The sequence below is a fragment of the Panicum virgatum genome, chromosome 4N (genome assembly GCF_016808335.1).
Source record: "Panicum virgatum strain AP13 chromosome 4N, P.virgatum_v5, whole genome shotgun sequence".
NCBI classification, from domain to species: Eukaryota; Viridiplantae; Streptophyta; class Magnoliopsida; order Poales; family Poaceae; genus Panicum; species Panicum virgatum.
In genome coordinates, this window is record NC_053148.1 from 8845144 (window position 1) to 8872967 (window position 27824).

Here is a 27824-nt window from a genome sequence, read left to right on the forward strand (position 1 = left end):
GCCATTTGAAGTTGGCTGGACTCCCAAGACATCTCATACACACCCAAGAACACCTCCAAGCCATACAAGAGCTCATTGATCATATCCTTAGGTTTTAGCACTAGTTTTGTAAAGTGTGAGTGCTAGATTAGCTCTTGAGTGAGTGAACAAGCAAGGTTGAGATCCTTGTGGCTGGTTCTAGAGTGAACCACACTTGTATTATGGTGCGCCGGCCCCTTGGAGCAATTGGTGGCTCGCCGGCTAGTCAACGACCCTCCGGCTTGGTGTGGAGCGGCGTCGACGACATTGTGCGGGGGACGGAGACTCCTCCTTCATGGGCAATATCCCTTAGTGAAGATCGGGATCAAGGTGACTGTGATTGTGTTCACGGAAGAGACTTGATTGCCGGGAAGCGATACTCTTCGTGAGTGCTTCAATAACGTGGACGTAGGGGTGCCTTTGTGGCAATCCGAACCACGGGATAAATCCTCGTGTCGAGAGTTTGCTTCCTCTCATCCCTCTCTTTAAGCTTCCGCATTTCATATTGCAACTTGTGTGCCTTTACCTTCTTAGTGTAGTATCTTGCTAGGATTGGCTATAGGTTGCAAAACTCTTTTGGGATGAGGGTTACACACTGAGTTGAAGCGTAGTTGCACATCTAGTTAGCTTGTTTTAGTTTAAGTTTTGTGAAACTAGTTGGAGCCATAGGTTAAGGTCTTAATAGTGCCTAATTCACCCCCCCCTCTTAGGCTAGAGCATCCGATCACTTTCAATTGGTATCAGAACCGGGACTCACTTCTCTCACAAAGAAAGCCAGTTCCATTGGCAAATTTGTGTTTGCCGGCTCATTAGATCGGTAGGGTTCACCGCCTAGTGAGTTAGCTCTTAGGGGGAAAGGATGGATCCTTTTAGACCCGCTCCACGGTTCGATGGCACGGGCTTCCAATGATGGAAGATGCTAATGCAAGCCCATCTCCAAGCAACGGGACTAAACGTTTGGAGAGTTGTGAGTGAGGGCATAAAAAATAATGGTCAACTAGAGAAGCAATATGATGTCACCGTAAAATGCATAATTTTATCTTCTCTTAGTGATAATGTGTTCAATCGTGTTTATTCTTGTGAAAATGCTAAAAAGCTATGGCAAACTATCATCGAGAACTATGAGGGCATGTAGGATGTTACCAACGAAAGATATCATATTCTCATTGATAAGGTTAATAGTTTTAAGCAACTTGATGATGAGAATGCCGAATCTATGTACTCACGATTGAATACTCTTGTGAATGAGGTTAGTTCCTTAGGTGTGAACCAAATTGAAGATTTGGAACTCATTCGCAAAATCTTTCACTCACTCCGAAGGCCGGACTATAATTTGGTGACAACAATTCTATATGAAAAAGATCTCACCACAATGACACAATAGCGCTCTTGCATGCAAACAACTCAAGAAGTTGAAGAAGATGGCCATCAAAGGTAGCTCAAGTGATGAGGAAGAAGAGGATGCAAGAACCTCCTCAAGTGATGATAAAGAGCCAATGCATCCCAACCTCTACAAACAAGTAAAAAAGATGAACAAATACTTGAAGAAAATCAACTCAATGGGGTATATGGTCTTCCTCAAAGATGGGCCTCACCATCAACTTATGAAGGTTGAGAAGAAGTTCAAAAAAAACAAGCAAAAGAAGGAGAAGAAGCCCAAGCATGAATCATTTGCCATATTTGGTGAATGGGTTAGCGGTGGTGAAGAATCAAGTTCAAGTGATGAATCAAACAAGAAATTCACCACTCGCATGAGATCATCATCCAACACTTGCTTTATGGCCAAAGGTATAGATAGCGATGTAAGTGATGATGACTCCGACTCTCCTTCAATTGATGAACTTCTTGACCTCGTTCATGAGCACCAAAAAGTCATTAAGAAGCAATCAAAAGAAATTAAAAACATTAATACTCTCAAAGATCTAATTGCTTCTCTTGCTACAAATTTTGAAGATTTGATGTGCAAATTCAAATTGCTTAGCAAGGAGCATGAAGAGCTCAAATTAAAATTTGAGAGCATTAATGATAGGGAAAATTCGATTCATGCCACCACAACTCCGTGAAATTGGGTGTCACGTTGAAAATCATGCCACTCAATGGCATGATTTTCAACATGAGATCCAATTTCAAGAAATTGGAGTGGCATGGATCGAACTGACCCTTAATGATACTAATGACTCTTTGGAAATAAAGCAAACTATCCCTTGTGCAATTCCTATCTCTAGGGTAGATGCTTCAACTTCTTGCATTGATTTAATTGATGATTCTTGCTCTAACCCTTGCAATGAGAAATGTTATGAGAATGTTGTTGTAGAATCATGTGATGATCTCATTGCCAAGAAAAATGATGAGCTCAAGCAAGAAGTGGAAAGGCTCATGAAGGACTTGTATAGATTGAAGGGCAAAGACATAGAGAGCAATGTTCAACCTTCTCAAGATAACCATGAAGACATGGTGAAGAAGCTTGAGAAGGGGTCTACCGTGACTTGCTCAAAGTGTCACAAAGAAGGCCACAAGTCCAACAAGTGTCCTCAACCAAGAAAGAAGCTTCCGGATGAGGAGAACAAAAAGAAGCTCACAATTAAGAGTTCTCTCATCTACACCAAGCCCAACCGGAGGAACAAAAGAATAGCACCTCCTATGTAATAAAAAAGAAGACAAATGGCAAGGTGGTTGCTCACAAAGTTGGGAAGAACGAAATGAGTTGGAACCACTCCATTTGGGTGCCCAAGGACATCATCACCAATATGAAGGGACCTCAAACGGTGTGGGTTCCAAAAGAGACTTAAAGCCAAGAACGGTTTCGGGGGATTTGGAGGCTTAGCTTACAAGTTGAAGTGAAGGTTCAAGCCAAAACAAGCTAAGCTCACAACTTGGACATTCGTTGCCCAAGTCCCCCATTAGGTAATGGTAGCTAGATTTAAATTCAAGCATCATGTAGCTCTATTGCTCTTGCTAGGATGTTTGCATGTTTTGCATCTTCTAGTGTTATATATGGTAGGTTGCTTGTGTCATGATTCTAACCCATGAGCAATCTACATGGTTTGATAAGTGTGTAGAAAGCTACACAAGATTATCCTTCATAGTACATGTACTTCATGAGGTATGTGTTTTGTATGTGTACCACGAACACAAGCTATAGGGTAAACTTTCCAATTGTGTCAAAATCAATGTGCATACATTTGCTTGGTGATTCAAACACTAAATGCACATATTTAGGGGGAGTTCATTCTATAGGTTGTGATTTTGAGACTAACATATTTGCAAGTTTATCTTTTGTAGTCTCACGATGGAGTTAACACTCTAAGAGAATGTTATTCACGCTCTATGTGAACAAACAACTCTATAAGAGTGATTAGATAAATTGTGCTTCATGCATATTGAGCCATGCTCCTTAGAACTTAAATGCTCATATCTAAGTTCTTAGGCTATGTGCTCATACATTTGCTTAACCTTGGTGTCCCAAGTGCTCTTTGTTTAAAGACTTTCAATTGATTGCAAGTCACTTTCAATTGGTACATACAAGGTAAACAAAGTAACCCCTGGAGGTATGCAAGGTTCTAAACTCATTCAAGTGGTATAATTGTCAATTTCTTATTTTTTTTAGAGCTACCTCCGTGCATGATATGATCTAAGTTTTCTTGTTGAATCTTTTAGTTGTACACTTGATTTTCACATTATCATGTTGTGTACACACTTGTGGAAAGCTTAGCTCATGTCATGCTAGTTTCGTGATTTGGTGATCCACTATAGTAAATTTTCAATTGGTATCTTCATTGATATCATACAATTGGATCATAAGTCATGGAACTAACTCCCTAGGCTACTAATCTTCTCTTGAGCTATATTGTTTTGCAAGACTTTTTAGGTGCAAGACCTTTTAGGTGATTTGATTCCAAAGGGGGAGAAATATGGATCAAAGCAAGTCATGTTCCCAACAAAGGGGGGAGATGTTCCCAAGAAGGAAAAATATTTTCCAAAGGGGGAAAATGCCGACTGGATCAAGTCAACATATGAGAAAAGAGTAGAAAATAGGGGGAGGAACAAAGGGGGATCATGGTTTTAGGGGGAGACCAAACCGTCATTGGATGATGGTAAGCATCCAAACAAGTGTAAGTGGTTCAATTTGTCAGTTCTTTCAAATTTTATGCTTGCTTTAATTGTGTTGTCATCAATCACCAAAAAGGGGGAGATTGTAACAAACATGACACCATTTATGCCATTTCGAGTGATTTTGGTGATCGTATGACAACGCAATCAATGAGACTAATGGTTTTGTTAAGTGAAAATTTTTAGATCCCAGTGATGAAGTAAAAAGGCCATACAAAGCAATACACGAAGAAAGAACTCAAAGAAACGATGAATTGGAAGAATTCTGCAGAAAACAGGAGCACCGGAAGAACCGATGCATGTAGCATCGGTGCATCCGATGGTTGTCGGAAGTTCCGACGCCCTGGCATCGGTGCAAATCTGAGCACCAAATGGAGATCAAGCGAAGACAAAGTCAAGATAGCCAAGTCACCGGTTGAACCGACGGCGTCAAGCTAGGCATCGGTGCATTGGATGTACTATGTTCCAGAGACGATGTCAAGCATGCAGGAGCCAAGTCTTCAGCACCGGTTGAACCGGTGGTCCATCGGAGCATAGCACCGGTGTAATGACGTCAGCAGGAGAGAAAGAGGCAAACGGCTAGTTGAGTGCTGTGAGTGACCGGTTTAACTGACACACGCTCAACGGCTACTTCATGTCTGAGAGTGACCAGATGAACCGACGCCGCCCCATACAGAGGCATCGGTTCATCCGATGGTATGCTGTTTTCTACTGACCGTTGGAGCAACGGCTACAAGATTTGGTGGCCTATATATACGCCTTACCACGGCCATTTGAAGTTGGCTGGAGTCCCAAGACATCTCATACACACCCAAGAACACCTTCAAGCCATACAAGAGCTCATTGATCATATCCTTAGGTTTTAGCACTAGTTTTGTAAAGTGTGAGTGCTAGATTAGCTCTTGAGTGAGTGAACAAGCAAGGTTGAGATCCTTGTGGCTGGTTCTAGAGTGAACCACACTTGTATTACGGTGCGCCGGCCCCTTGGAGCAATTGGTGGCTCGCCTTCTAGTCAACGATCATCCGGCTTGGTGTGGAGCGGTGTCGACGATATTGTGCGGGGGACGGAGACCCCTCCTTCGTGGGCAATCTCCCTTTGTGAAGATCGGGATCAAGGTGACCGTGATTGTGTTCACGGAAGAGACTTGATTGCCGGGAAGCGATACTCTTCGTGAGTGCTTCAACAACGTGGACGTAGGGGCGTTTTTGTGGCAATCCGAACCACGGGATAAATCCTCGTGTCGAGAGTTCGTTTCCTCTCATCCCTCTCTTTAAGCTTCCGCATTTCATATTGCAACTTGTGTGCCTTTACCTTCTTAGTGTAGTATCTTGCTAGAATTGGCTATAGGTTGCAAAACTCTTTTGGGATGAGGGTTACAGAGTAAGGTGAACCGTAGTTGCACATCTAGTTAGCTTGTTTTAGTTTAAGTTTTGTGCAAACTAGTTGAAGCCATAGATTAAGGTCTTAATAGTGCCTAATTCACCCCCTCCCCCTCTTAGGCTAGAGCACCCGATCACTTTCAACCTCGAAGGGGCGGAAGGGCCCATATACTACTACTAGATCTATAGCTCATGTTATGCTAATGCTAGTATAGCTTTCAGTGTCTTCTTCTAAGTTAGTACTAAGTAAGTAGCAGTAGCATGCTTCATTAAGCACCAGTCTTTTGGAACTCGAGGAAAACCATCCAAGATACACCGTACCTCTGCAACTCACTCGCACCTACAGTACTGGTCACAGATCGCGCATGCATGTCCCTGTCTCGATCGATTTCCTTGGAGCAGGAATGCAGTCATGCATGCATGGCGTCCACCGCGATGGCCTTGACACGCAGGTTGGAGTAAAAGTAATAAGCAAGTGGTGCGAATCCGTACTACAACTTGTCATATCTACTGTCCGGAAGTTCCAAGAATCTGGTAAAAAAAACTAACGTGCAAACAGAAAGATTGCTGCTGCTACTACTATAGGTTATTAGCATGCTTGTAGCGGTAAGCTTCTGTGCAATTGGGTAGGGATCAGTCGCCAGTCACGCTCCCAGGCAAGAAAACCACGATCAGATCACCTGACCGGTTTCAAACAAAACCGTGGTCAGATTGTTCCTGCTGTTTTCTCCGTGTTCGATCACTTGCCGTGCTTGCTTATTTATTCGTTGCCGCCCCCGACTGATCTGAAGCAGTCAAGCCTCCGAGGCGCCGAGAGCAAGAGAGCAGCGACAGGTCAGCTCGGGTCTATCTAGAAAAACGAACGATCGAGCCAAGACCAATCACCAATGCAAGTATGCAACTCTCTCCCATCAGGCCACATCACATCAGCGATGCCGTGCACAGAGCTTGCGTTTTTTTTCTTTCCTTTTGGTCTCAAGAGCGAGGACGTGCTTAGTGGCCGATCCTTTACAGCTTCCTAGCTATAGCTAGCTGATACCGACCTTGTCGGGCACGCGAGGCAGCTTCGCCTCTCTCGGCGCGCGCCTTGGATTTGCTAGGACGGAGAGGCGTGACACGCGTGGGACGAGCAGACAGGCCGTGTGTGCTAGGTTGGGTGAGAAATTCAATGGTTGGATGGATATCATGCGACTATGCGAGATGAGTGAGTGGTCGAGATAAGTCATGTGAGCACAAGTACATGTGGAGATGTTTTTCCCCACGTTGGATGGATACTTATTATATTATCGGACAGTGAACAAGCAAGTGCCAATCACTGTAGGACTAAGATCAAAGGATGACGACATTGCTTGGCTCATCGAGGACAACAAAGAAAAGGAGCTGCAGGTTCGGGTCCTTGTTGGATTGCAGGCGCGTTAACCTTCCTCTTCGGTTAAGCCGGTAGCTAGCTAGCAGCTCGGGCCGGGATCGACGTGTGCCCCGGCCCGTTGCTAGCAGTAGCAGACGGGGGCTCGATCCGCGTCGGACCACGACAGGAACCTTATCTCCAACAACGCGTTGTTAACGACTTCGTGTATAAAGAAAAGCCTCTGATTAGTATTATACTACTCCAGGGCCAGGAACCAATGTTTTTCTCAGTTTTTTTTTTTACATTACCTGCAGGTTCACTAATTACAAAATTCACACTGCGGTTCGAATTAATACAGCAACTATATGGTCACTATCAGAAAATAATAAACACAACATATATATAGTGGCGTGGAGAGTAAGACCTGCCCTCCTATTGGTTCAAAAAAAAAAAACCTGCCACGTATTATTACCGCGTCGGAGAAAGAAGCAGGAAAGAGAGAGGATCTAGGACAGGAAACCGCGCGCGGCAGAAAACCCCATCGGATCGCACGCGCTTTGGTCTTTGGGTCGATATGATGGACACCCTTGATGATGTCCGATGATCGGCGCCCGTGCCCAGCTCGAGCGATGGTTGATCTGTGCTGTAAGCTCGATGCCGAGTGCCGAGCTCGAACTCCCACGGCCATGCACACTCGAGCGATGGAGCCATCGTATCGGTTGGGTTAGCCCGACCGTGATCGTGTTCGGTGTTCCGGCCGTCCGGGTCGTTGGGACGGTGGCTGCTGGCTGCAGTATAAATTATAAAAGGCCACCGGCAGAGCGACCGCCTCCTCCCCCTCCCTCTCCAAGCACAGGCCACGCACCCCGATCCACCACAGCTCTAGCCTCAAGCCGCCTCCACCACCCCACCCTCACCGCCTACCTCAGCGCCGGCGCGGGCCGCACCGCACACGTACAACGCACACCGCCACTCTTCGTGCGTGCTCATCACGTACACGTCCCGCTAGCCGCGTCGCGGACGTACGCCGCCACGCCGACCATGCCGGCCGCCGCCGCCGCCGCCGCACGGAAGAAGAAGGCCGCCGCGCCGAGCGGTAGGTCGTTCGTGCCGAAGCGCGGGCAGGTGCTGAGGAGGGTGTTCGCGAGCCTCTTCTCCTGGTCCTGGGCGCCGGCGCGCCGCAGGCTGCTGCAGTTCTGGAGGCGCCACAACCGCTTCCCTCGGGGCCGGCGCGGGAACCGCGTCCCGGCGGGCGGCGGCCACGTCGAGCCGGAGCCCGACGTCGCGGCGGCCCGCCGCGCTGGCGGCCGCGCGCACCACCACTAACTATATATCCTCCGAATCGATCCCACTCCCACCTAGTGCTTACTAAACTAAGGTAATATTGCTGTTGCTGTTGTAATTTCCTGGCTGTTTATGTGCGTAGGTTTTCGCTTGCTTGAATTCGAGTCCCGACGCGTGACCATTTCTTTCGTTCATTCCCAGGTCAAATTCAGATTGTCTATGAAGAAAAATTCCCAAGCTCAGGTCGTCTCGCCCCGGCCGCGCCGGGTGCTTGACGGAGGAGTCGGTCAACGTGTCAACTAGCCAGCGCATCGTTGCTCGCGGCGCCTCTCTCTCTCTCGCTCTACCCCTGTGGCTGGGTGCTGTACTAGTCATCTTATTATTGTTTCATTTTTTATTTCTTCATTGGTCTTGTATAGCTTGGGTACTCAGTCGTCGTCGTGGCAACACGTCAATGACGTCATGGTGTCATGAAGAAGAAGAAGTGCATCATGACGCGTGTATGCTCGGCTCCTGTTAGCGGCAAATTAAGCTTGTGCTCAGCACCACTAGTAGTAGTCAAATTGTGCTGAGCAAGTGGTCGTTCGTTCTGGATGGACGCAGGTTCATCTATTCCGTCATGATCTACAATAAAAAGGTGTCAAATTGTTGTATATATTCCGTCAGTAAAACGTTGACCAAACATGTACTCAATCGGTTCAACTGCCCAATTCATTGTGGAAATGCCTTACTACTTACTAGTTAGTGAATGAAAGAAACGGAAATTTTGAGCTATCCAAATGACACGATAATCTGCAACTCAGAGGCGTCACTTGCTCTGTTCTCAGATTCAGAAGAGAAAAGAGACCAGAAACCATGAGTGCATGACCCGCAGTTTTCGAACCGGGCCCAGAGTAAACCTGATGGGCCAAATTGGGGAAACTGCAGGTATAACATTGCAGCGTTGCCTTTGGATTGGAGAGTGATTAGAGATACACCGCAAAAGTTTTAGGGGAGACAGCAAAACTACTGTGTCAAATCACTAAGTTGAGACTGCACATTGCTGGCAAATGACACAAGAAACTAGTCTCTACTCAACGCAGCAATATGTGAAATGCCACAATCGTGAAGACTCCCATCTTTATGCCTTCACTTGTGGAGGAGCAACACCCTGCAGAGCGGGATAGGATTTGACAGCATCAAGTGTCTTGAAGAACTACTCAGGACGAGCAACAGGCTGGTGCTGTGAGGAACATGCTTAGGAATTGGGGTGTCGTCTTCAATCACCTTGCATTCATAGTCTTCATGAACACCCCAGGGATCCCATTCTGCCATTCAATGCAATGCAGAATCACATTATAAAAAAAATTGAAGCAAAGTTTTGTATCAGCTGACAATATACGGAAACATGTTATGCAGATAAGCAGAGTTGCAAATACAGCATAAGACACACTTGGCATCCTATAAATTGAACATAAATCTTCCCATCCATGCACTCAACAGAGCTTTTGCAACTAAAAAAGTTTGTTTCTCAAATATCACACTAATATAAATTTAAAATTCTGCAGCTCTATGGACAAAATATCGCACTGACTGCATTAGGTAAAACTCAATTCAAATGGAGCAAGACTACAATACCTCAAAAGCCAAAATGAGCCACTTCCTCATCTTCTCCTTCATCTTCCTCGTCTTCATCATCCACAACAAAACCAGACTTTTCGAATTCCTCCTCAAATTCCTCATCTTCTTCATCCTCAGCATCATCCATCATGTCTGAAGCAGGATTTTTGTCCTTCAGACCAGTGCTAAGCACCACAGTTTGTCCTTTAGATTTCATCATATCTCTCTGCAATTTTTCCATATTCTCCTTCCTGCGTTCTGCCTCCAATCTTTCCTTCTCAGCAATCCTCTTGTCAAGATCAGCCCTGAAAATTTCCAAAGAACAATTAGTAAGGTTGCAAGTATGTGCAGGCACATTAGTCTTCTAACTCATCTTAGGAAACAAGACCTGTAGGTTTCCATATATTCCTTGGCGCTTGCTTCTACAGCTTCATAAAATGTACTGACTCCAGTACCAGCCACCGCAGATACTCCAACAGAGCGTAGATTCTTGTAGAATTCATCAAGGACCAGAGAGAGGCTACGGGTATATGTAGCAGAATAAGATTTGTCCGACTCCAGAGCTGTTTGAAATGCCTCAAAGTCTTCCATCCACTGGTCCAGTAATAAAACAAGGATATTAATGCCAGATTGTGAAAAGGCCAAACTGGTGGAATATATAGCACGATAACTCAGGTGAACATACACATACTTCACAGTAAGAAAATTCAGCTAAGTAAAAGGAGAGCCATTGCATGCCATGTAAATTGCAACTTTGGCATGATGCAAATATAAGGCAGATGCAAATGGGATAGAATCAACAATAGAGAAAAATCATAAATGGTATACATACTTCGATAGCAAACTCGTGCTTGGCGACATCAACCTTGTTGAATGTCAGGACTAGAGGGAGGCGGGTTTTGTAGAGAATACTGCACGCATAAAGCATATTGCTCATAAAAGTAACAGGGCTTGTTGATCTGGGTGTGTCGACAACATATGCAACAACCGTTGGAAATGTTGATGCAAAAGCTTCAGTAATGATGGCTCCAGAAGCCGACCAAGTGAAGATCTCAATCTGCCCAGGAGTGTCCACAAGTACATAATCCAGTTGATCTGCACGTCTTTCAATGACAGACACAACCTACAAAGGAATATCAACATCATGTTAGCTGAACAAAACAAAGGTAGCAGGAAAATGCATTTCCCATATATACACAAAAGAAACAATACATTTAAGTTGAATTAGTCAGCATGGCATTAGATAAATACCCCGACACTCCTATGTAGGCTGAATTGAGCACAATTTCTATGGAAGTTAGCATGAGATGGTAATAATAGGCATCACATCTAGAATGCATTATTTAGAACACTTCAGCAGTATAAAGACATCATTTCACAAAGCATATTCAGTTCTATATGTCTTTAATCCCTAATCCTATTATCTTCAGTAGAATCTTAACAATGCACAGCATCTTGTTACTACTGCTGAGCATTCACTTTCCTATTACTGGAAGATCCATGCCCGATCCGCAAATTGAAAAATTATCCCTTAGTTCAAGTGCAGCTCCGAAGCTATCTAAACATTAATTGCAAAGCTGCAACTGATAAATTATCATTCAACTATTCAGATACATGTACAAATTATTTGCTTTCCTAGTAACTATCTAGTCCCATACACAGCATACTAGGCAAATGTATCCCGTTCACATGGATTATATGTTTAAATTACTTTCTATTTTCACTATCACAGTTGTTCAAAATTGTCAAATCAATATTCCTCTTTATAATTCACGTGACAGGCAGCAAAAAGGGATAATTTGCTACCAAGATAACAAACAGAAGAGACGATCTGAACGACAAACCCACGTTTGTGCAATAAAAAATAGGTTATAACTTATAACACCCAACCTCATCGAACTTGGTAGCAAAAAGGTTGAGCGAGGTGAGGATGCCACCATTGGGACCAAGACCATACTCCTTCATAACATCCTTGTACCGCACCGTATCGCGGATGTCGATGTTGGCCCCGAAAGGCAATGTCATCACTGCAGGGTCCAGGTTGACAACATATCCCCTCTTGTTTGAGGCTTGCATATCGCACACCAGCCGGTGCATCAAGGTCGTCTTCCCCGTCCCTACACGAGACCATAGACCAAAACTGTTAGCTCTCAGGTCGGTTGAGGATTCATCACGAGTCAGTTTCACAATTCATGCCACTAAAACTTCAATAAACAGCAGCTGGGCGAATTCAACGCACCGGCCATGCCGATGACGATGATGATCACAGGCTTCTTCTTGAAATTGGTGCGCCCCGGGCCAATAGAGAGGCCCCCGATGGAGTCCGCGAGCTCCTCGCTCTTCATGCTCGCCTCCTCTGCTTTCCCCTTTCCCTCGTCCGTCTGCATATACTCGACAGAAGGGCGCAGAACAGTCACTACCATGACTCTAAATCCAAATCAACAAAGGGGAAAAAACATCAAGGGGAGTGTTGGGGGAGGAGGAGGCGGCGGCGTGCCTGTTCCTCGAGGTCCATCTGGGTAGGCTTGCTTGAGGCTGCGGGGTCCGAGTCCTTGTCCATCGGCGCCGCGGTGGTTTAGCCGCTAAACCCTAGGCTTCACTGGGGCTGGGGGCTTGCACGGAGAGGAGAGAATCGGCGGAAAGGAGATCGAGCGTCGGCGGTGGGGGGAGGCAAATCGATCGTCGGCGGTGGGGGAGAGGGCCTGGCCGTGCAGGGGCGGCGCCGCCGGTGGAGGACAGGCGGAGGGGCGGCGGTGCGGGAGGTGAGGGGGGAAGCGAGCGCTGTCCGTGGTGGCCCGCAGGCGCGGCGGCGAGCCGATAGAGCGTCCCCGGTGTGGGCGAGGGTCGGGCAAGGGCGGCGCCGCCGGTGGGGGGAGAGGCGCAGGGGCGGCGGTGCGGGAGGGAGGGGGGAAGCGTCGGAGTATCGAGGGGTCGGTGCGGGAGGGGATCAAATTAACCTAACCGGTGGGAACCGGTCCGGTCCGGTTCCGATTTCGGCCGGTAACCCAACCGGCCAAAATTCAAATTTTAAATTTAAATTTAAAAAATGAAAAAAATTCTAAAAAATTCCTAAAAATACTTCAATGTGTGATGAATCTAATGGTGTCAAATTTTCTCAAAAATTCATTCATTTAGTATAGTTTGTGGGAATTTAAAATTAAATCAAAAAAGAAAAAGAAACAAATGGGCCGGCCCATGAAGGCCCACCGATCAAACCGGTCAAACCGGCCGGTAAACCGGTTGCACGGGAGCTTTTGAATTTCAAACCGGTAAAACCGGCCGGTAAACCGGTAAAACCGGCCGGTAAACCGGTCGGAACCGGTTGCATGAGAGTTTTTGAATTTATTTGAATTTGGATTTGAATTCAACCAGTTTCCACCAGTTACCGGCCTAACCGGTCCGGTAAACCGGTACCGGAGGGCGGCGGTCAGGCCGGTCCGGTCGGATTTTAAAACCCTAGAGGGGATTAAATCATAAGACTGGCTGGTACAACGGTTTTCTCATGAAAGGTTTCAATAGTCAGGGTAGATAAGTCATTTTTATGTCCATGTAAAGTGCTAAAAAGAGATCAAAGAATAATTTCTACGAATAAAATGTAACACAATGTCACTTTTCCGGAGTTAGGAGTGGTAAAGGGCCTTCATTTTTAGGACGTGTTCGGCAGCACTCCAACTCTAGAAAAATAACTCCGGAGTAGCAACTCCACCTTTTTACAACTCCACTTCACCAACTCTAGAAAAATAAGGAGTTTTTACGTGTTTGGCTGATTCGCCGACTCCAGCTCCAAGAAAAGTGAGGAATGATCCTTTTGCCCCTATTTTTGTCTCACGAGCTACCGTATTTCGCTACAATATTTTGCTACAGTATTTCTCTACAGTCCCATGTAACTGTTCCAAAATGCAGTAATCATTGAATCAATTCACATACAAGTTCCAAGTTCACATGACAAATTCACATTCCATGTTCACATGCAAAATGAGAATAATAAACTTTGTTGACTACTTCCAAACAAGAAAAACTATGATCGCCAGCTCATCACGAAATGAATCTATTATTGGAGCGTTTAGATGTTGATTCATCGGACGCCGATGATGGCACAACATATTTGTCGCTGGCCTATGCAGACCCCCTGCCATGGCTTTGTTGGGCAGCTCCATGTGCAGCCTCCCTGCCGGCAGCGCCTGCTTCTACTAGCCGCGCCACGGCCACGGCCACTGCCGGCCACGCCAGGGCCATGGCCGGCGCTAGGGGCACGGCCCCGGCCGATTCCACGCCCTGCTGCCAAGCCACGACCAATACTGGTTCCCTCGCTGGTCGTGGCAGCGGTAGCATCGACCATGGCCAGCGAGATGTAAGGAGCCCGACCCCTAAAGGATTGGAAGGACCAGAAGCTGTGGCACCATGGATTGGAAGAGAACTTCAGTGACAAGAGCACGAATTAAAGGAGATTCACAATGAATTTCACATCCATACCTAGATGGGGAGGGAGGTCATCTCCAGTAGGATCCATTCCGCTTCAGTCTGGTGGCCGCCGGCGAGGTTTGGAGTGGGGGCGGGCAGGGCGGCGCTAGGGTTCCGACCCCCAGGGGCGGCGGCCTGGGAAGGGGAACGAGTGGAGGGGGGAACGAGCCTGGGAGGGCGGCGCCCGTTTTTTTTCTCCCGAGTGTGGCAAAGGTGGTTAAATTCACCCTAACTCCATGAGTATGTACATAACAAGTATTTTTGGAGCACCCCATGAGGAGCTCTAGAAAAAATGTGGAGTTGGCCCCCAACTCCAGTTTTTTTTTTCCGGAGTTAGAGTTGCTGGAGCTGGACGCGTTTGGCATGAAAAATTGATGGAGTTGCTGGAGTTTCTAGAGTGGAGCTCTGCCAAACACGCCCTTAGTCTAAATAATTTAAGAGCTAGGTCAGACCGCATTCTAATCTTATACAATTTTAAACTAAGAAAATTAAGAATCAAGTAGAATTATGATGAAATCATTAGAACCATAACTCATTACCACCTCGATTTGAAACTGAACTCCAACAGCTCCAAAAAATTTTATAGCCAAATAGTCCGACTCCAATACTCTATAAAGCTCCAAAACTCTAGAGCTGTAGTTCAAATTTTCTTGGAGTTTTGGAGCATCTCTTTTGCAACTCCAGAAAGCTTGAATATAGACCTAGACATGGAGTTGTGGACTAATTATCCACCATTGGCATACATTATACAAAGAAAACGGTTTATTTTTTCTTTCTCCCCTCGAGTCCCCCCCTCCCGAGCACGCCCCTCTCCCTGGCCGTCGCCGGCGCCTCCACCTGCAGAGTGTCGAACCCTCCCCTCCCTCCGCACCAGGCCCGCCCTCCCCTCTGTGGCCGCCGCCGCCACCTGCAGAGCGCCGCCCCCTCCTCCCGTCCCTCAGCGCCAGCTCCACTCTACCCTCTGTGGTTGCCGCCGCCGCCCCTACGAAGCACCGCCGGGCCCTCCCTCCTCGCCCTGACCACCGTCGCCACCACCTGCGGAGCCCCGCTGGACCCTCCTTCCTTGACGTGGCCGCCGCCACCTGCAGAGCCCGACAGCACCTTCCACCCTACCGGCCCCGCTCAGGCTGCGGCAAGTGCGGCGGTGGGGTATCCGGCCACGGGACTCCCACAAGCGCCTCGAGACGACGTCGGCGGCGACCGCAGAGATGCTGCGCCCTGCACGCTGGGAATGGAGGCCGCAAGGAGAGAGAAACAGAGCAGGTACGGAACGGAGGCAACTCGTGAGGAAGAAGAAGAGAAATTAAGAAGATGACATGTGGAGCCATGAGTTGGGGTAATAATGTCAATCCACTCTAAAGACCATCTTTTTTGGAGCTAGGGATACTCTCTAGCCAAACACCCAATCTAAACAGCTCCAACTCCACCCAGAGCTAACTCCACCTAGAGTTTTAGAACAGAGCTGTTCCAAACAGAGTTGGAGCCATAACAAACAAGCTTTAAGTGGCTGGGCTGAGGCTGCTGCTGGAGCAGGCAGTTAGCCAGCTTCAGCCGGCCATTTATTCTCAGCCAAACAGGTAAACCGTTTTCATCTTTCAATGCTAATTTACGGAGAAGAATGCTTTTTATAGTATTTTATAGAAATCATCATCTTTTAATGCTATGGAATCAAGTGGTTGATTTATTTACAGATGGATGTAGCCTGGTTCGCATGAGGGATCCTAGCTCCCGCTGGCCTGGCTCGCCAGATGCTTTTGGGTGTGTTTAGATTTTTTTGTGTAATTTTTTAAAAGAGAATTTTACTATTTCGGAGCACTAAATAAAATTTATTTATAAATTTTTTTGCATGGATAGATTGTAAATCGCGAGACGAATTTAATGACCCTAATTAATTCATGATTAATTCATAATTAGCGGATGGTTACTGTAGCATTATTGTTGCAAATCATGGATTACGTAGTCTCATTAGATTCAACTCGCGATTTATAATCCATCCGTACAAAAAGTTTTGTAAATAGATTTTATTTAGTACTCCATGTGTCGGGTACCATAATATGGGGCACCCTAATCTAGGGACTAAAACGCCCTCAAAGAACGCAAAAGCACAATCAAGCGACTAATCCAAAGGCCTCACCCTGGCGCGGTGCCATCATCTATACTTGCACGGCCAATCCCCTGCAGGGCACAGCCCCCGGGATGCTTTGCCATCATCTATACTTAGATGCCCAAATCCTCTCCAAGTGTAGAAAGCCCAAGCATCACTTGGCCCACGGCCCAACACCGAAGCACAGCTCGTCCGAGGCCTCCTCGCGACCCATAGAGCAATCTCCGCCTCGCCCGAGGCCTCCCCCGTCGAGGCCTTCGGCAACGCGCTACATCTCCGCCTCGGTCGAGGGTAAGGGGCATACCCTCGAAGGGCAGGCGGACTCCGCCTCGTTCGAGGCCCCCTCGGCCGAGCCCTCCGCAGGGCTTCAGTTCGAGGGGAAACTCCGCCTCTGTCGAGGCCCCCTCGACAGACGGGAACTGTAACCCCCACTCAACAAGGCAGGTGCATTTATTACCAACCACTCCACAGCATGGCGCGAGTGTTAGATGGCATCAGCGGTCACGCCACACAGCGGACATGACCGGAGTCCCGTCCACCGACTCCGGTCACTGTGACGTTATTCCAGACGCTGTGCAGACTCGCCGTATACTATGCGGACATGCCTGACATTGCATCCGCCACTGTGCCACCAACTCCTCATACTTTCTCCTCCGCGGGACCCTCGGCGAATATGGGCAGCAACCCTCGAACGCTGTACGGCCTTTGACCAGAACGAGACCGCCGTCAGCAGGACCCTCGGTGCTCCGCCCAGTCAGGCGCAAAGGACAGTACGCCCTACAGCAATCGCCACGCCGCCCACTGGTGCCACAGTACGCCGGCGCATTCCGCGCATGGCTAAAAGCTTCCAAGGACGACGACCGCGCCCGACGCCATGCCCCACAGTGTCCGGCAACAGCGATTATCTACTCCCCCCCCCCCCCCCCCCCCCGCGATTTGGGGAAGGGATGACGAAGTCAAGGACATTCCCTACGTGTACTCTGCCCCTCCTTGAGCCTATAAAAGGAGGAGGCGGGCTTCTTCCCAAAGGGAGGAGAACTCAGCAAACTCTACACACACACTCACTCGAGCTCGCTCACCCCGATATTGGCACTCGCCTCAATCAATCCTAGCGTACGCAGAGACTTGGGAGCCTCTCTCCCTCTCTCGCCCAGCTTGTACCCCCTACTACAAGCACCCCGGTGCAAGATAATACAGTGCTCGCACACCCTGCTGGACGTACGGCCCCGTTGGTCGGAACCAGGATACATCTTGTGTCATTGTGTTTCTTTTTGCATCAACCATCTAGAGACTGGGTTACGCAGCACCATTACTAGTTGGTGCTAGACCGCGAGGTCCAGACACCGACACCATACATGTGTCCAAATATTCGATGTGATGTTTTTAGGTGTAAAATTTTGGGATCTAAACAATCCCTTAGTCGTTTGATTGGTTCGCATTTGCAGCAAGGCAGGCCGGTTGGAGATTACGTTTGGTTGTCTGCCCAGCACTAGTTGGATTCCATTTTCACCTTATGCACGTTTCCCTATGCAGTTACCTTGCATCATGCGAGCCTGGCCATGAAGAAACAGCCGATTTTGCTGCATATGTTTTTTTTTCACCGTACGGGCCAGGCTAGAATACTACTTCAGTCAACTAATCACGCTAATGTTGCATTCTAGGACAGTTTCGGCTGCATACAGCTAACCAATCATAGTCCAATTTTCCTAAGGCATTGTTTAGTTAGAAATGGATTTATTTCCGGCTGGAAATGATAGCTAGAAACAATAAGATATATGGCAAGTGATCGGAATTCATTTTGGATCAAAAACTAATTGCAACAAAATAGACTCATAATAGGTACAACAAAAATGGTAATTTCACACCTCTAGACTTATGGATTGATTATATGTTTTTTAATGTAGCTATCATAAGTCTATTTTATTGCAATTAGTTTCCGACTCGAAATAAATCCTGATCTCTGTTATATTTCTTATTGTTTCTATCATTCCCCACCTGAAATGAATTCATATCTAACCGAATAATCAGTAAAGAGGAAGATGAGAATGAGGAGACCGAGCGAGGATTTGTTTGTTGTTGCCTTTTGTTGGTTGGTTGGTTGGACTCGCTCACCAGATACAGTGCTTGGATGGGTGAGTTCGTGGGCTCACACGCTGCGGCGACAGTTAATGGGCCTATTGGCGTGAACCCTGCACTAAAACTCCCAACTCTAGCAAATGCAGGTAAGCAATCACACAACGTGCAAGCATGCAACAGATTTTCATACTACTGCGACACTGTGCCGTTGCATCACTACTCAAATAAACATTTCTTTCTTAGCTTTCCACAAGTTTTGAATTATCTATATTATAAAAGTTGAAACAATTGAAAATATTTCTCATCAAGATTAGGTCCACTGTACCCCTCACGGAGGCCTCACTTGTCAGGCAAAAAGACGTGACAAAAGGGAGGGTGAGATTGGTTTCGTCAATGTTTTCTACCAAAATACTATTATTTTTTACACCAGCAATTTTCTATACACATCTCTTGTACCTACGTATTACTTTCCTTTAGCATACACATATTTTCTTTTGCACATACATTGACCCATAATTCACGTCATTTTTTTCTTTTGGAAGGATAATAATTGACATCATTGTTTATGGAACGAAAAGAAAGATATGTATTAATGTATTACTTTCCTTTAATATACACATACTTTCCTTTAATATACACATACTTTCCTTTGCACATACGTTAACTCATTATTCACGTCATTTTTTTTCTTTTGGAAGGATAATAATTGACATCATTATTTATGGAAGGAAAAGAAAGACGTGTATTATTTTTGGAAAGAAAATAAATAACATCATTATTTGATGGAAGAAAAATTAAATATGTGCCTGTGGCACGTACATCTTCCCTAGTGGTCTAAAAAACTTGAGTTTCCTACGGGAAAGAGCGTAACTTCGTCAGCCCACGGCGGGTTATCTTTTTTTCCCCTTTCCTTAAGTATCCACCCGCGCACTCTTCTTCCTTGATCTTGACTCTGACCAGGTATCCATTTCATCACTGGTACCCTGGTAGTTAATGTGTGTTTTTTTTTTGAAACAAATGGTAGTTAACGTGTTGCCCTCGCCACTCGCCACTACCCTCCCACGGCGGCCACCCTGCAAATCATCTGCATCTGCATGTTGCTAGTCATGCCACGCCCTGAGCATCCTCTAAAGTCTAAACCCTCCCGTCCGAGTTCTAAACCCTCAGCTCTGAAAATTTCCGAAGACCAATTAGTAACAAGGTTGCAAGAATGTGCAGGCACATTATCACCACCCGGAAAAGGAAGCAGGGGGGCATCCGGCCATGAGCCCACGAACGCATCTCAGAGCTTTTTACCACAACTTGTTTTTTCATTTTCATTTGTGACCGAAATGAGTATTCATTGAACGCTTTACATTAATGGATAATAGTCAATACCGGCACAATTCATCCCCTGCTGCGGCCCCCAACAACAATGGCGAGGTGACAAGGATGGATCCTCCATGGAAGTTACTCCCAAGGAAGAGGAAGAACTGCGGTGGTGGAGGTGGACTGCTGGGGAAGAATGGCTGCAGCGGGACTGCGGGAGGAATGGTACATGGTAGCTATAGCCTATAGCATGATGTGTTCTTCTAGAGTGACTCAAAGCCTGCAATGGATTCTTGGCGCATGCATGAACGGATATCTTCTAATGAAGGAAGGGGGAAAAGAGGAACTCGACGACCTGCAATTTAAGTAAAAGGGATACGACACCGAATCTAAAGACGGAGAGCTGTTATGGTGTTGGTGGATCATGGATGGGTTGATGGGGAGATAGTTGCGTTAACTTAGGGATCCATGGCGGCGGAGGCGACGGCTGGCGAGGCGGCGGCGGGTAGAGTTCATGGGGGCGGAGGCAACGGCTGGCGAGGCGGCGGCGGGTGGAGTCCATGGGGGCGGAGGCGACGGCTGGCGAGGCGGCGGCGGAACGGAGGAAGATCGATCAGGGGCCAGCGCAGTTGAGCGCCGCCTTGATCTGCTGCACAGTGGTGCCGATCAGGCCGGTGACGGTGGCCATGGACTCGGCGTCGACCCGGGCCGACGGCAGGCTGCTGACGAGGATCTGGAACGCGACGGTAACGACGCAGCTCAGCGAGATCGCCGCCAGCACGCCGCCGCTGCTGGAGCTGGACCCACCCGCCGCGCCGGTCCCCGGCCGGGCGTCGGGCAGGATGACGAAGCCCGACGGCAGCATCGGGATGGACGACGCGTCCTCGCCGCTCATCACCACGTTCGCCGTCAGGAGGTCGATCGGCGAGTACACCACCAGCGACGATCCCGACGCGTCCGTGCAGCTCTCCTGAAGGATCAGCATGCCGTCCTGGTTCGCGTCGGTCATTCCCTGCAACAAAAAAAAATGCCATCAGTGAATCTATTCGTTACAACGATTAGTGCAAAAGGAAAGAGATGAAGATGAGCGGTTGATTGCTCACTCTCAGCACGGAGACGCAGTTGTCAGGGTTGGAGCCATTGGGGATGCGCAGCACCTCCTGAACCTGATTGGCGTGCGCCAGGATGTCCCACTGTGGCGCAGCAATGGCAGAGGCAACATTCAAGCGCACGAGCATCAAGCGAGGTGATGGTGGTGATGTGTCCCGGAGTTCGGTCGGACGCCGGAGGGGCGAGCGGCCGGCGAGGCGGGGGTGGCGTACCTGGGATCGCGCGTTCTCGTCGCGGAGGAAAGCGAAGGCGTGGCTGGCGGGGACGGGCAGCCAGATGGAGGTGGCGGCGGTGAGGACGACGCTGTTGGGCTGGCCCGGCTCGACGCTGGGCTGCGTGGCCACGCGGACGCTCACGTCCGTCGTGCCCGGCAGCAGCACCCACCGCTGCTGCGGCGACGAGCTCAGGCTCGCGCAGAAGAGGCTCACCATCTGCTGCGACAGCTTCATCGTGCTTCGCTTCCCCTCCGGAGTCACTGCCGAGCACGCGCAACGGCGCAAGAACCATCGATCAGGGCGTCTATGCATTGATTCCATCGGCGGATGGCTTGCTTGGCGTTGGTAGAGTACCTCCTGCTCCGACGAGGTCGTGGAGCGGCGCCCCGAGCATGGCGAGGGACCCGACGCGCTCGCACGCGCGCTGCAGCGCGGCGAGCCACCGGTGCGCCCCGAACGCGGCGCCGCTCAGCACCAGGTTGCGGTAGAGCGCGCTGATGGGGAGCGTCTGCTCTATCTCCATGTGCTCCACCCAGGTCACCTGCAAGAACGCGAACGAGTTAGGGGGCCTTGGGGCACGGGCACCCCCGCCGCCATTGCAAGCCCAGCAGCACTAGCACAAAGCACAGGGCAATGCATGCATGCGTGACCGTACATTGGAGTAGCCATTGGACATGTCGGCGATGAGGCACCCCGACGGGAGCCGGCGCGAGCGCGGCGGCATGCCGTAGGGCACGTCGCGCAGCGCGTCCGGGGAGACGTCGGCGACGGCCCACAGGCCCGGCTCGATCTGCTTGCAGTAGCGGAGGAAGCTGAACTCGCGGGTCGGGACGACGGGCGCCACCATGTGCAGCTGCTCGTACATCTGCGCGATGACATGGCGCCGCCATTAGTTAGTTAATAAAATCTTGCGGTGATCAGGAGAAACATTCCATTTCAGGATTCGATTCGACGGCAGCGTTACCATGACCAACGACTCGCTCCTGCCGCCCAGGCCGCTCATGAGCACATCGCCGGTGTGCGCCTTGGACACGATGCCGGGGAAGAACTCCTTCCACTTGTTCTGCAGCAACTCGTCAGCAGCAGCAGCAGCAATAATGAATCATAAGAATGACCCGCCTATCGAAGCACGCCGGTGGAAGATGAAGATAGAGGTGGGAGTGAACACGTACCGTGTCCATGAAGACGTCGACGAGCGCGACGGCGCTCATGAAGACGAGCCCCGAGTCCCTGGACCCCTCGACGCCGATGTCCGGCGGGCGGAACGCGCCTCCGGGCGCCGCGAAGAGGCTGTCGTAGGCGGCGACGTTGAGCGTCTCCGGCGCGCCCCCGGGCACGCCCTTGTCCCAGAGCTGCCTGCCGGCCTGCGCGAGCCGGATGAGCTCATCCATGGCGCGCGCCGCCAGGTCGGCCATCATGGGGCGCTCCATCTCCGTCACCGGCGGCAGCATCGCTGAGGAGCACCCGCTGAGGAGGTCGAGGTCTAGCGACGGCCCGCCGCCGAGCCCCGGCCCGGGCACCCCGCCCACGGACAGGTCCAGCGCCGGCACGGACGTCGGCAGCGCCTGCGTGAACGGCCGTCCGAGGTACTTGGAGGTGATGCTCGACATACGGTCCAGCTGCGCGTCCGCATCAGGTTGGCACCCATGGAAAAAGAAACATCAGAGACGTACATATACATATACATATATGTATACGTATAAATATACATATACGTATAAATATATGTGTATATATATACAAATAAATAAAGGAAGATGAGCTGGTCGCCGGAAACAAACAACGTGTCCGGCCGTCGTCAACCCCGTAGCCATTACCTCTTGCTTGAGTTGGGTGTTCTCCATGCGGAGATTCTGCTCGTCGAAGTAGTCCGTGACGGGCTGGCCGACGCAGCTGGGGCAGATGGCGTTCTTGAGCGCCCCGCGCATGGTGATGTTCTCGCACCGGATCTTGTCGTTCTCCATGCGCAGGAAGGAGTTGCTCGCGCGCTCGTGCTGCGCCTGCTCAGCTCGATCCATCGCACATCATCACGAGATTCAAGAAGTAATCCATGGGAAATCAACAGGCCGGCCGAGGAAAGATCGAAATGGAACATGGCGACCTCGCGTACGAAACAAAAAAAAAAGAAAGAAAGAATCAAGGGAACTCGGAGAAGACACGTCGTGTACCTTCATCTGGGTGCGGCGGTTCTGGAACCAGAACTTGATCTGCTGCGGCTCCAGGTCGAGCTCCCGGGCGAGCGCGGCGCGCTGGTTCTCGTCCGGGTGCGGGCACTCCTTGAACATCCTGCGGTCACGGTCGAGCGCCGGCCATTACTAGTTTACTACATCCCATCAATCATCACGACGGCTCGCCGCCGCCGGCGGCGCCGGCAACAGGCAGAACACAAAGAAAGGAAACCAAACAGTATAGAGATCAAGAGAACGAAGAGCGAGCGTACGCCTCGAGCCGCTGAATCTGGTGCGGGGTGTGGCGGTGGTACTGCTTCCGCTGGTGCTGGTTCTTGTTGTTGGAGCCCTCGGGTTCGTGCTCGTCGCCGGAGTCCATCGCCGCCGCCGCCTTCAAGCCTCGTCTTCTCGGTCGCTCCCTCGCTCTACAGCTGTAGGAGGAGGAGGAGAGATCTCTGTGCTGTGTTCCAGTGCGCTCAATGGCCTGGCACCCCGGTCCTATTTATACCTGTCAATGAGCAGGCCGAGCAAGAAAGCTCCAGCCTCCAGGGTGGTGGCCGCCTTCCAACTCCAGACCAACATTGCAAAATAGGCAGGATGTCGCGACACCTCGGATACAGTCAAGCTTCACGCCATTCTCTCTCTCTCTCTCTCTCTCTCTCTCTCTCTCTCTCTCTCTCTCTCTCTCTCTCTCTCTCTCTCTCTCTCTCTCTCTCTCTCTCTGGAAGCAGTTACACTTGCTCGCTCCTTGGTCAATGAACTGCTGGTTCCTGGCTTCCTGCCAATGTTTCTTCGTCCTGCTTTGGCAGGAGAGGGAGAGTGGTGTGAGGTAGCAGGAGCAGTAGTAACTGGTGCGAGGGAATTAGGGGCAAGTTTTAGGCCAAAACCACTCCCTTTCTCTCTCTACATTTAAGGTCATTTAAGACCAGATGGGTCGGGTTTGCAGGCTGCATTCCCTCCACCCGCAAACAACTCTACGACTGTGTAAAATTGTCTTTTCGATTTCTTTTGTTTTTAACCCATTTATTTACATGGGCGATGTATCTAGTGAAAACATGCATATGTGTTGTAACATTTAATTTAGATCATGAACTTGATGAATGTATATGATGTGGATCGAACAAGTGGTGATTGAATATATTGCTATCTTGATTGTAATCAGAGTTTACAATGATCAAATATAAACCATAGTTAATTCGAGTAGCATTTGTTATTATATTAATTGGATTTGACTTTGGAATTTATAATGTGTGGATTGTGAGAAGGAACATTGAAGCCATTTGTTATTTGTTTCCAAGTGTATCCGTAATCTTATCAATGTTGATCTTTGATCTTGCAACACAAATTTGCATGGATTGTATCGTGTGAGCACCTAATTCTGTAACGTAAACTTACAAGTAGTTTTTACCCAAATGAGCACCTAATCTTGTAACGGAAATTTCCATGTATTGTTTTTAATATGTGCGGAAACCTAATCCAGTAACGTCAATTTGCACATGCACTTTTTTATCCGTGCGCAAACCTGATCCAGTAACGTCAATTTGCACATGCACTTTTTTATCCGTACATAATCATGTAACATTAATAGCATGTGATGTTTCTTGCACTTTTATGTTGTTTCATTTGCAATGTTACTTACATTCATATGGATGAATTGACTTTATGGGCTTGAATTAATAAATTTGCCATTGCTCATGTTATTGATTAAATCCAGTTTGAATTGAGCAAAGAGTATGAATTGAATAAATATAATGTGACTTATCCCCTAGTTTCCTTCACGTCACAATATTCATTGTGTGTGATGGGTAGCTTCATTAGGCAAACTATTGGTTGTTTCATATGTACTAAAATGAACATGCTCTTTAGTACCAAGAGCATATGCATCAAAGAAAACATTACAAAAATATTGAAATGACAAACTATGGTTACGGTTCTAAGGGGAAATTTCATGATCTTTAACAAATAATTTTCATACCTAATATACATTTCGTTATATAAAATGATATTATTAGTTTGCACCATGAAATATTTCCTTATAGTTATGATTTTGGTGCTATAGACATTACAGTATAAAAGAAATTATATACTTGAAAATGGAGGAGGTAGCATCAACACCAAATCTTTCATATTGCCTATATACAATGAATCTGTGCTAGCAATGGTATAATGAGTGCAATTTTTAAAATAGTTATAATAATTATGTTGGATTCGGGTGCCCACATATAGAGACACTCGGTCCAACAAGCCTTAGTGGGTTTGATTATTTTTTCTTTTGATCCACATTTGACTCCAAACATATCTTGCTGATAAAGTTTTCCATACTTTAGCAATCATTAAATTTGATATTAAGTTTCTACAACTTTGTTACCATCTTAATATGGCATATTGATTTTCATACTAGGGAGGAGTAATAAATATAGCATCATATTCATACTCCAAAGTTAGCAATTTGTGGAATAATTGGCCTACTATATTTATGTGTCTAGCAACTTGCATACTAATGGGAGCATTGTGATGAAAAAATAGCTAGTTATCATGATAGAATCAATTATGATGTATTTTTATTTAAAAGTATATTTATTTTTATTTGCTTCCACTAGAATGGAGTTCAGAATAGATCATAGCTACTATAAATTCTTTTAGCACTATGATAATACAATATGATCCATTGCTAAACTAAAATTTTATGCTTCAATAATTTTAGTTTTAACAAAGTTGAATCATACAACATATATGTTTATTGACATAAAATTTTAAACCTTATCTTTATTTAGATTCCTTGAAAAATTGAATGGATTTGCTTTAAAGTTGGATCCATCATTCCCATTAAAGAGTCGAAATAAATGAGGTATAAATGTAAAATTTAAATAATACAAATTGTACTTTACCATTAAGAAGATGGCCTAGAATCTAAGTGATGTGTTTTTGTGCTAAAAAAGGATGGGTGAAGGAAACGAAGCAATATGATGAAGATTCATGTACTACAATTCATTTCTTTTGTTCCTTAACTCCTTTTGATTATTGAATGAGCTTTTTGTGTGTGAGATGTTAACCATTGAACAAATGTTCCCACTAATTCTTCTCATATAATGGATACTTGTCATTTGCATATGTACATCGGAGAAGATATATTTATCTCTTATAAAAGAAATAAAATATTAAATATATTTATGAGAAATATTTAATTCATACTAGACTCTATGTGCTTTGAAAACAATTTTAGTTGTAAATAACATCTTACAATGTTATGATTTCTACAACAAGTTGTAGGCAATGTTTACTCTTGCAACTATTGTATCCAAGCACGGGTGTATTATGTGTACGATCAACATTAACATATTTTATCTAGAAATCAAATATTTAACAAGTGCTAATAGTTATTTTTATTATTTGAATTATTTATCATTATGTGTGAAACACATGATAACTTGCAGTTTTAGTTTATTAAATTTGGAGAACTACATACTTTGGAGTATCAGCATTGCAACTTCTATATGGTACAATATGTAATGACAGACCATGAACCAGTTCAAACTACTATGTATTGAGTATAATTTTAAAAATAGTTGAAATTCATTAGAGCGGCCACAATGTAATATAAAAACGATGAAAATGCAGCATTGATTTTGCCACTGCAGGTAGCAATAATGCTGAGTTGAAAAATCCTAACATTGAGCATTGTTCATGCATCAATGCTCAGCCAAGCTCGGGCTATACATTTATTTCAGCTAGTTCTTAGATGGTCCAAAGGCAAATAAGGATGTTGTCTTGTTCATCCAAGGTGTTGTATTATATTAAAAATGTGCTCCACATTACTTTTTGCGTCGATAACGTACGCTGTTATGTGGCAAAGCAAAATGACATTTGAAGCCTCAATCACATTAGAGGGGTTTATTGCATCGCACATCTGCGTCAGAAGCTTGTATGACGTGTTTGGGACCTGAGATGAACCCTTTAAACAATTTTGGAACTTGAACATATACATTTTGAGAGTTTTGAAACTTAACTGGTACAGCGAGACAAGTTTAGGGACCTCAGATGGATTTTACACATTAATTTTTCAAACATTTGAGGTATTGGTAGTTAACCCCTGTTCGGCTGGATGCCAGGCCAGCTGCTGGTTGGCTGAATCTACAATGAAATGTGAGCAACCAGCCACCAGCAGCAGCAACTTGCCAGTTGCCAGCCGCTGGTTGGCCAGCTGAACAGAGGGTAAGATGCTTTCCCAAAACATAACTTTTGGTACCTCAAATTTCTACCATAAAGTTGTCATCTTAGAAAAAGAAGCATATAGGAATAGGAATTTTGCAAGTCTTTTCTCTTTCCGTATAAGTAATCCATTGTTCCTATTTCATGCTTCTTAACTCCATACGAATATTGGTTGAACTTCCTATATGTAAGTAATTTATTGGGATAAATTGTCAAAGCGGACCAGCCGTAGCGAGCTTGTACGCCATGGTGTCTCCTCCTGGCAGCACCGACGAAAGATGCCAGCTCAGTAGATATATTACGGTTGTAGTCTTGTATATTGCCAGCTAGGGAGCAGTGAACTCTAGATGTGTTATAGCAAAAGGGAGCAAGGAAAAATGCTGGACTGGACTGTATGCTATATTGCTATGCGTTCCTCAGTGACAGGCTGAGTT

The 27824-nt window shown here is 47.0% G+C and overlaps 2 protein-coding genes and 1 long non-coding RNA gene across 3 annotated transcripts; 1 reads left to right on the plus strand and 2 right to left on the minus strand.

The window, feature by feature from the left end:
• Positions 1–7460: 7460 nt before the first annotated feature.
• Positions 7461–8850, plus strand: LOC120669912. The gene is made up of 2 exons (XR_005672881.1): positions 7461–8234; positions 8342–8850. It is a non-coding gene; the product is annotated as an uncharacterized LOC120669912 (long non-coding RNA).
• Positions 8851–9014: 164 nt separating this feature from the next.
• Positions 9015–12647, minus strand: LOC120669911 (GPN-loop GTPase QQT2-like). The gene is made up of 7 exons (XM_039949810.1): positions 12237–12647; positions 11979–12120; positions 11630–11856; positions 10572–10862; positions 10128–10333; positions 9758–10044; positions 9015–9447 (listed from the first exon to the last, which is right to left on the minus strand). Exons 1-6 carry the CDS (start codon positions 12297–12299, stop codon positions 9759–9761), a joined length of 1215 nt encoding a protein of 404 aa, XP_039805744.1. The 5' UTR covers positions 12300–12647; the 3' UTR covers positions 9015–9447; position 9758.
• A 7654-nt stretch (positions 12648–20301) lies between these two features.
• On the minus strand, positions 20302–23560 carry LOC120669083 (homeobox-leucine zipper protein ROC8-like). The gene is made up of 10 exons (XM_039948902.1): positions 23454–23560; positions 23182–23299; positions 22831–23013; positions 22186–22632; positions 21978–22076; positions 21669–21878; positions 21368–21554; positions 21011–21273; positions 20792–20881; positions 20302–20700 (listed from the first exon to the last, which is right to left on the minus strand). The coding sequence occupies exons 1-10, from the start codon at positions 23558–23560 to the stop codon at positions 20302–20304; spliced, it is 2103 nt and encodes a 700-aa protein (XP_039804836.1).
• Between the last annotated feature and the right edge of the window lie 4264 nt (positions 23561–27824).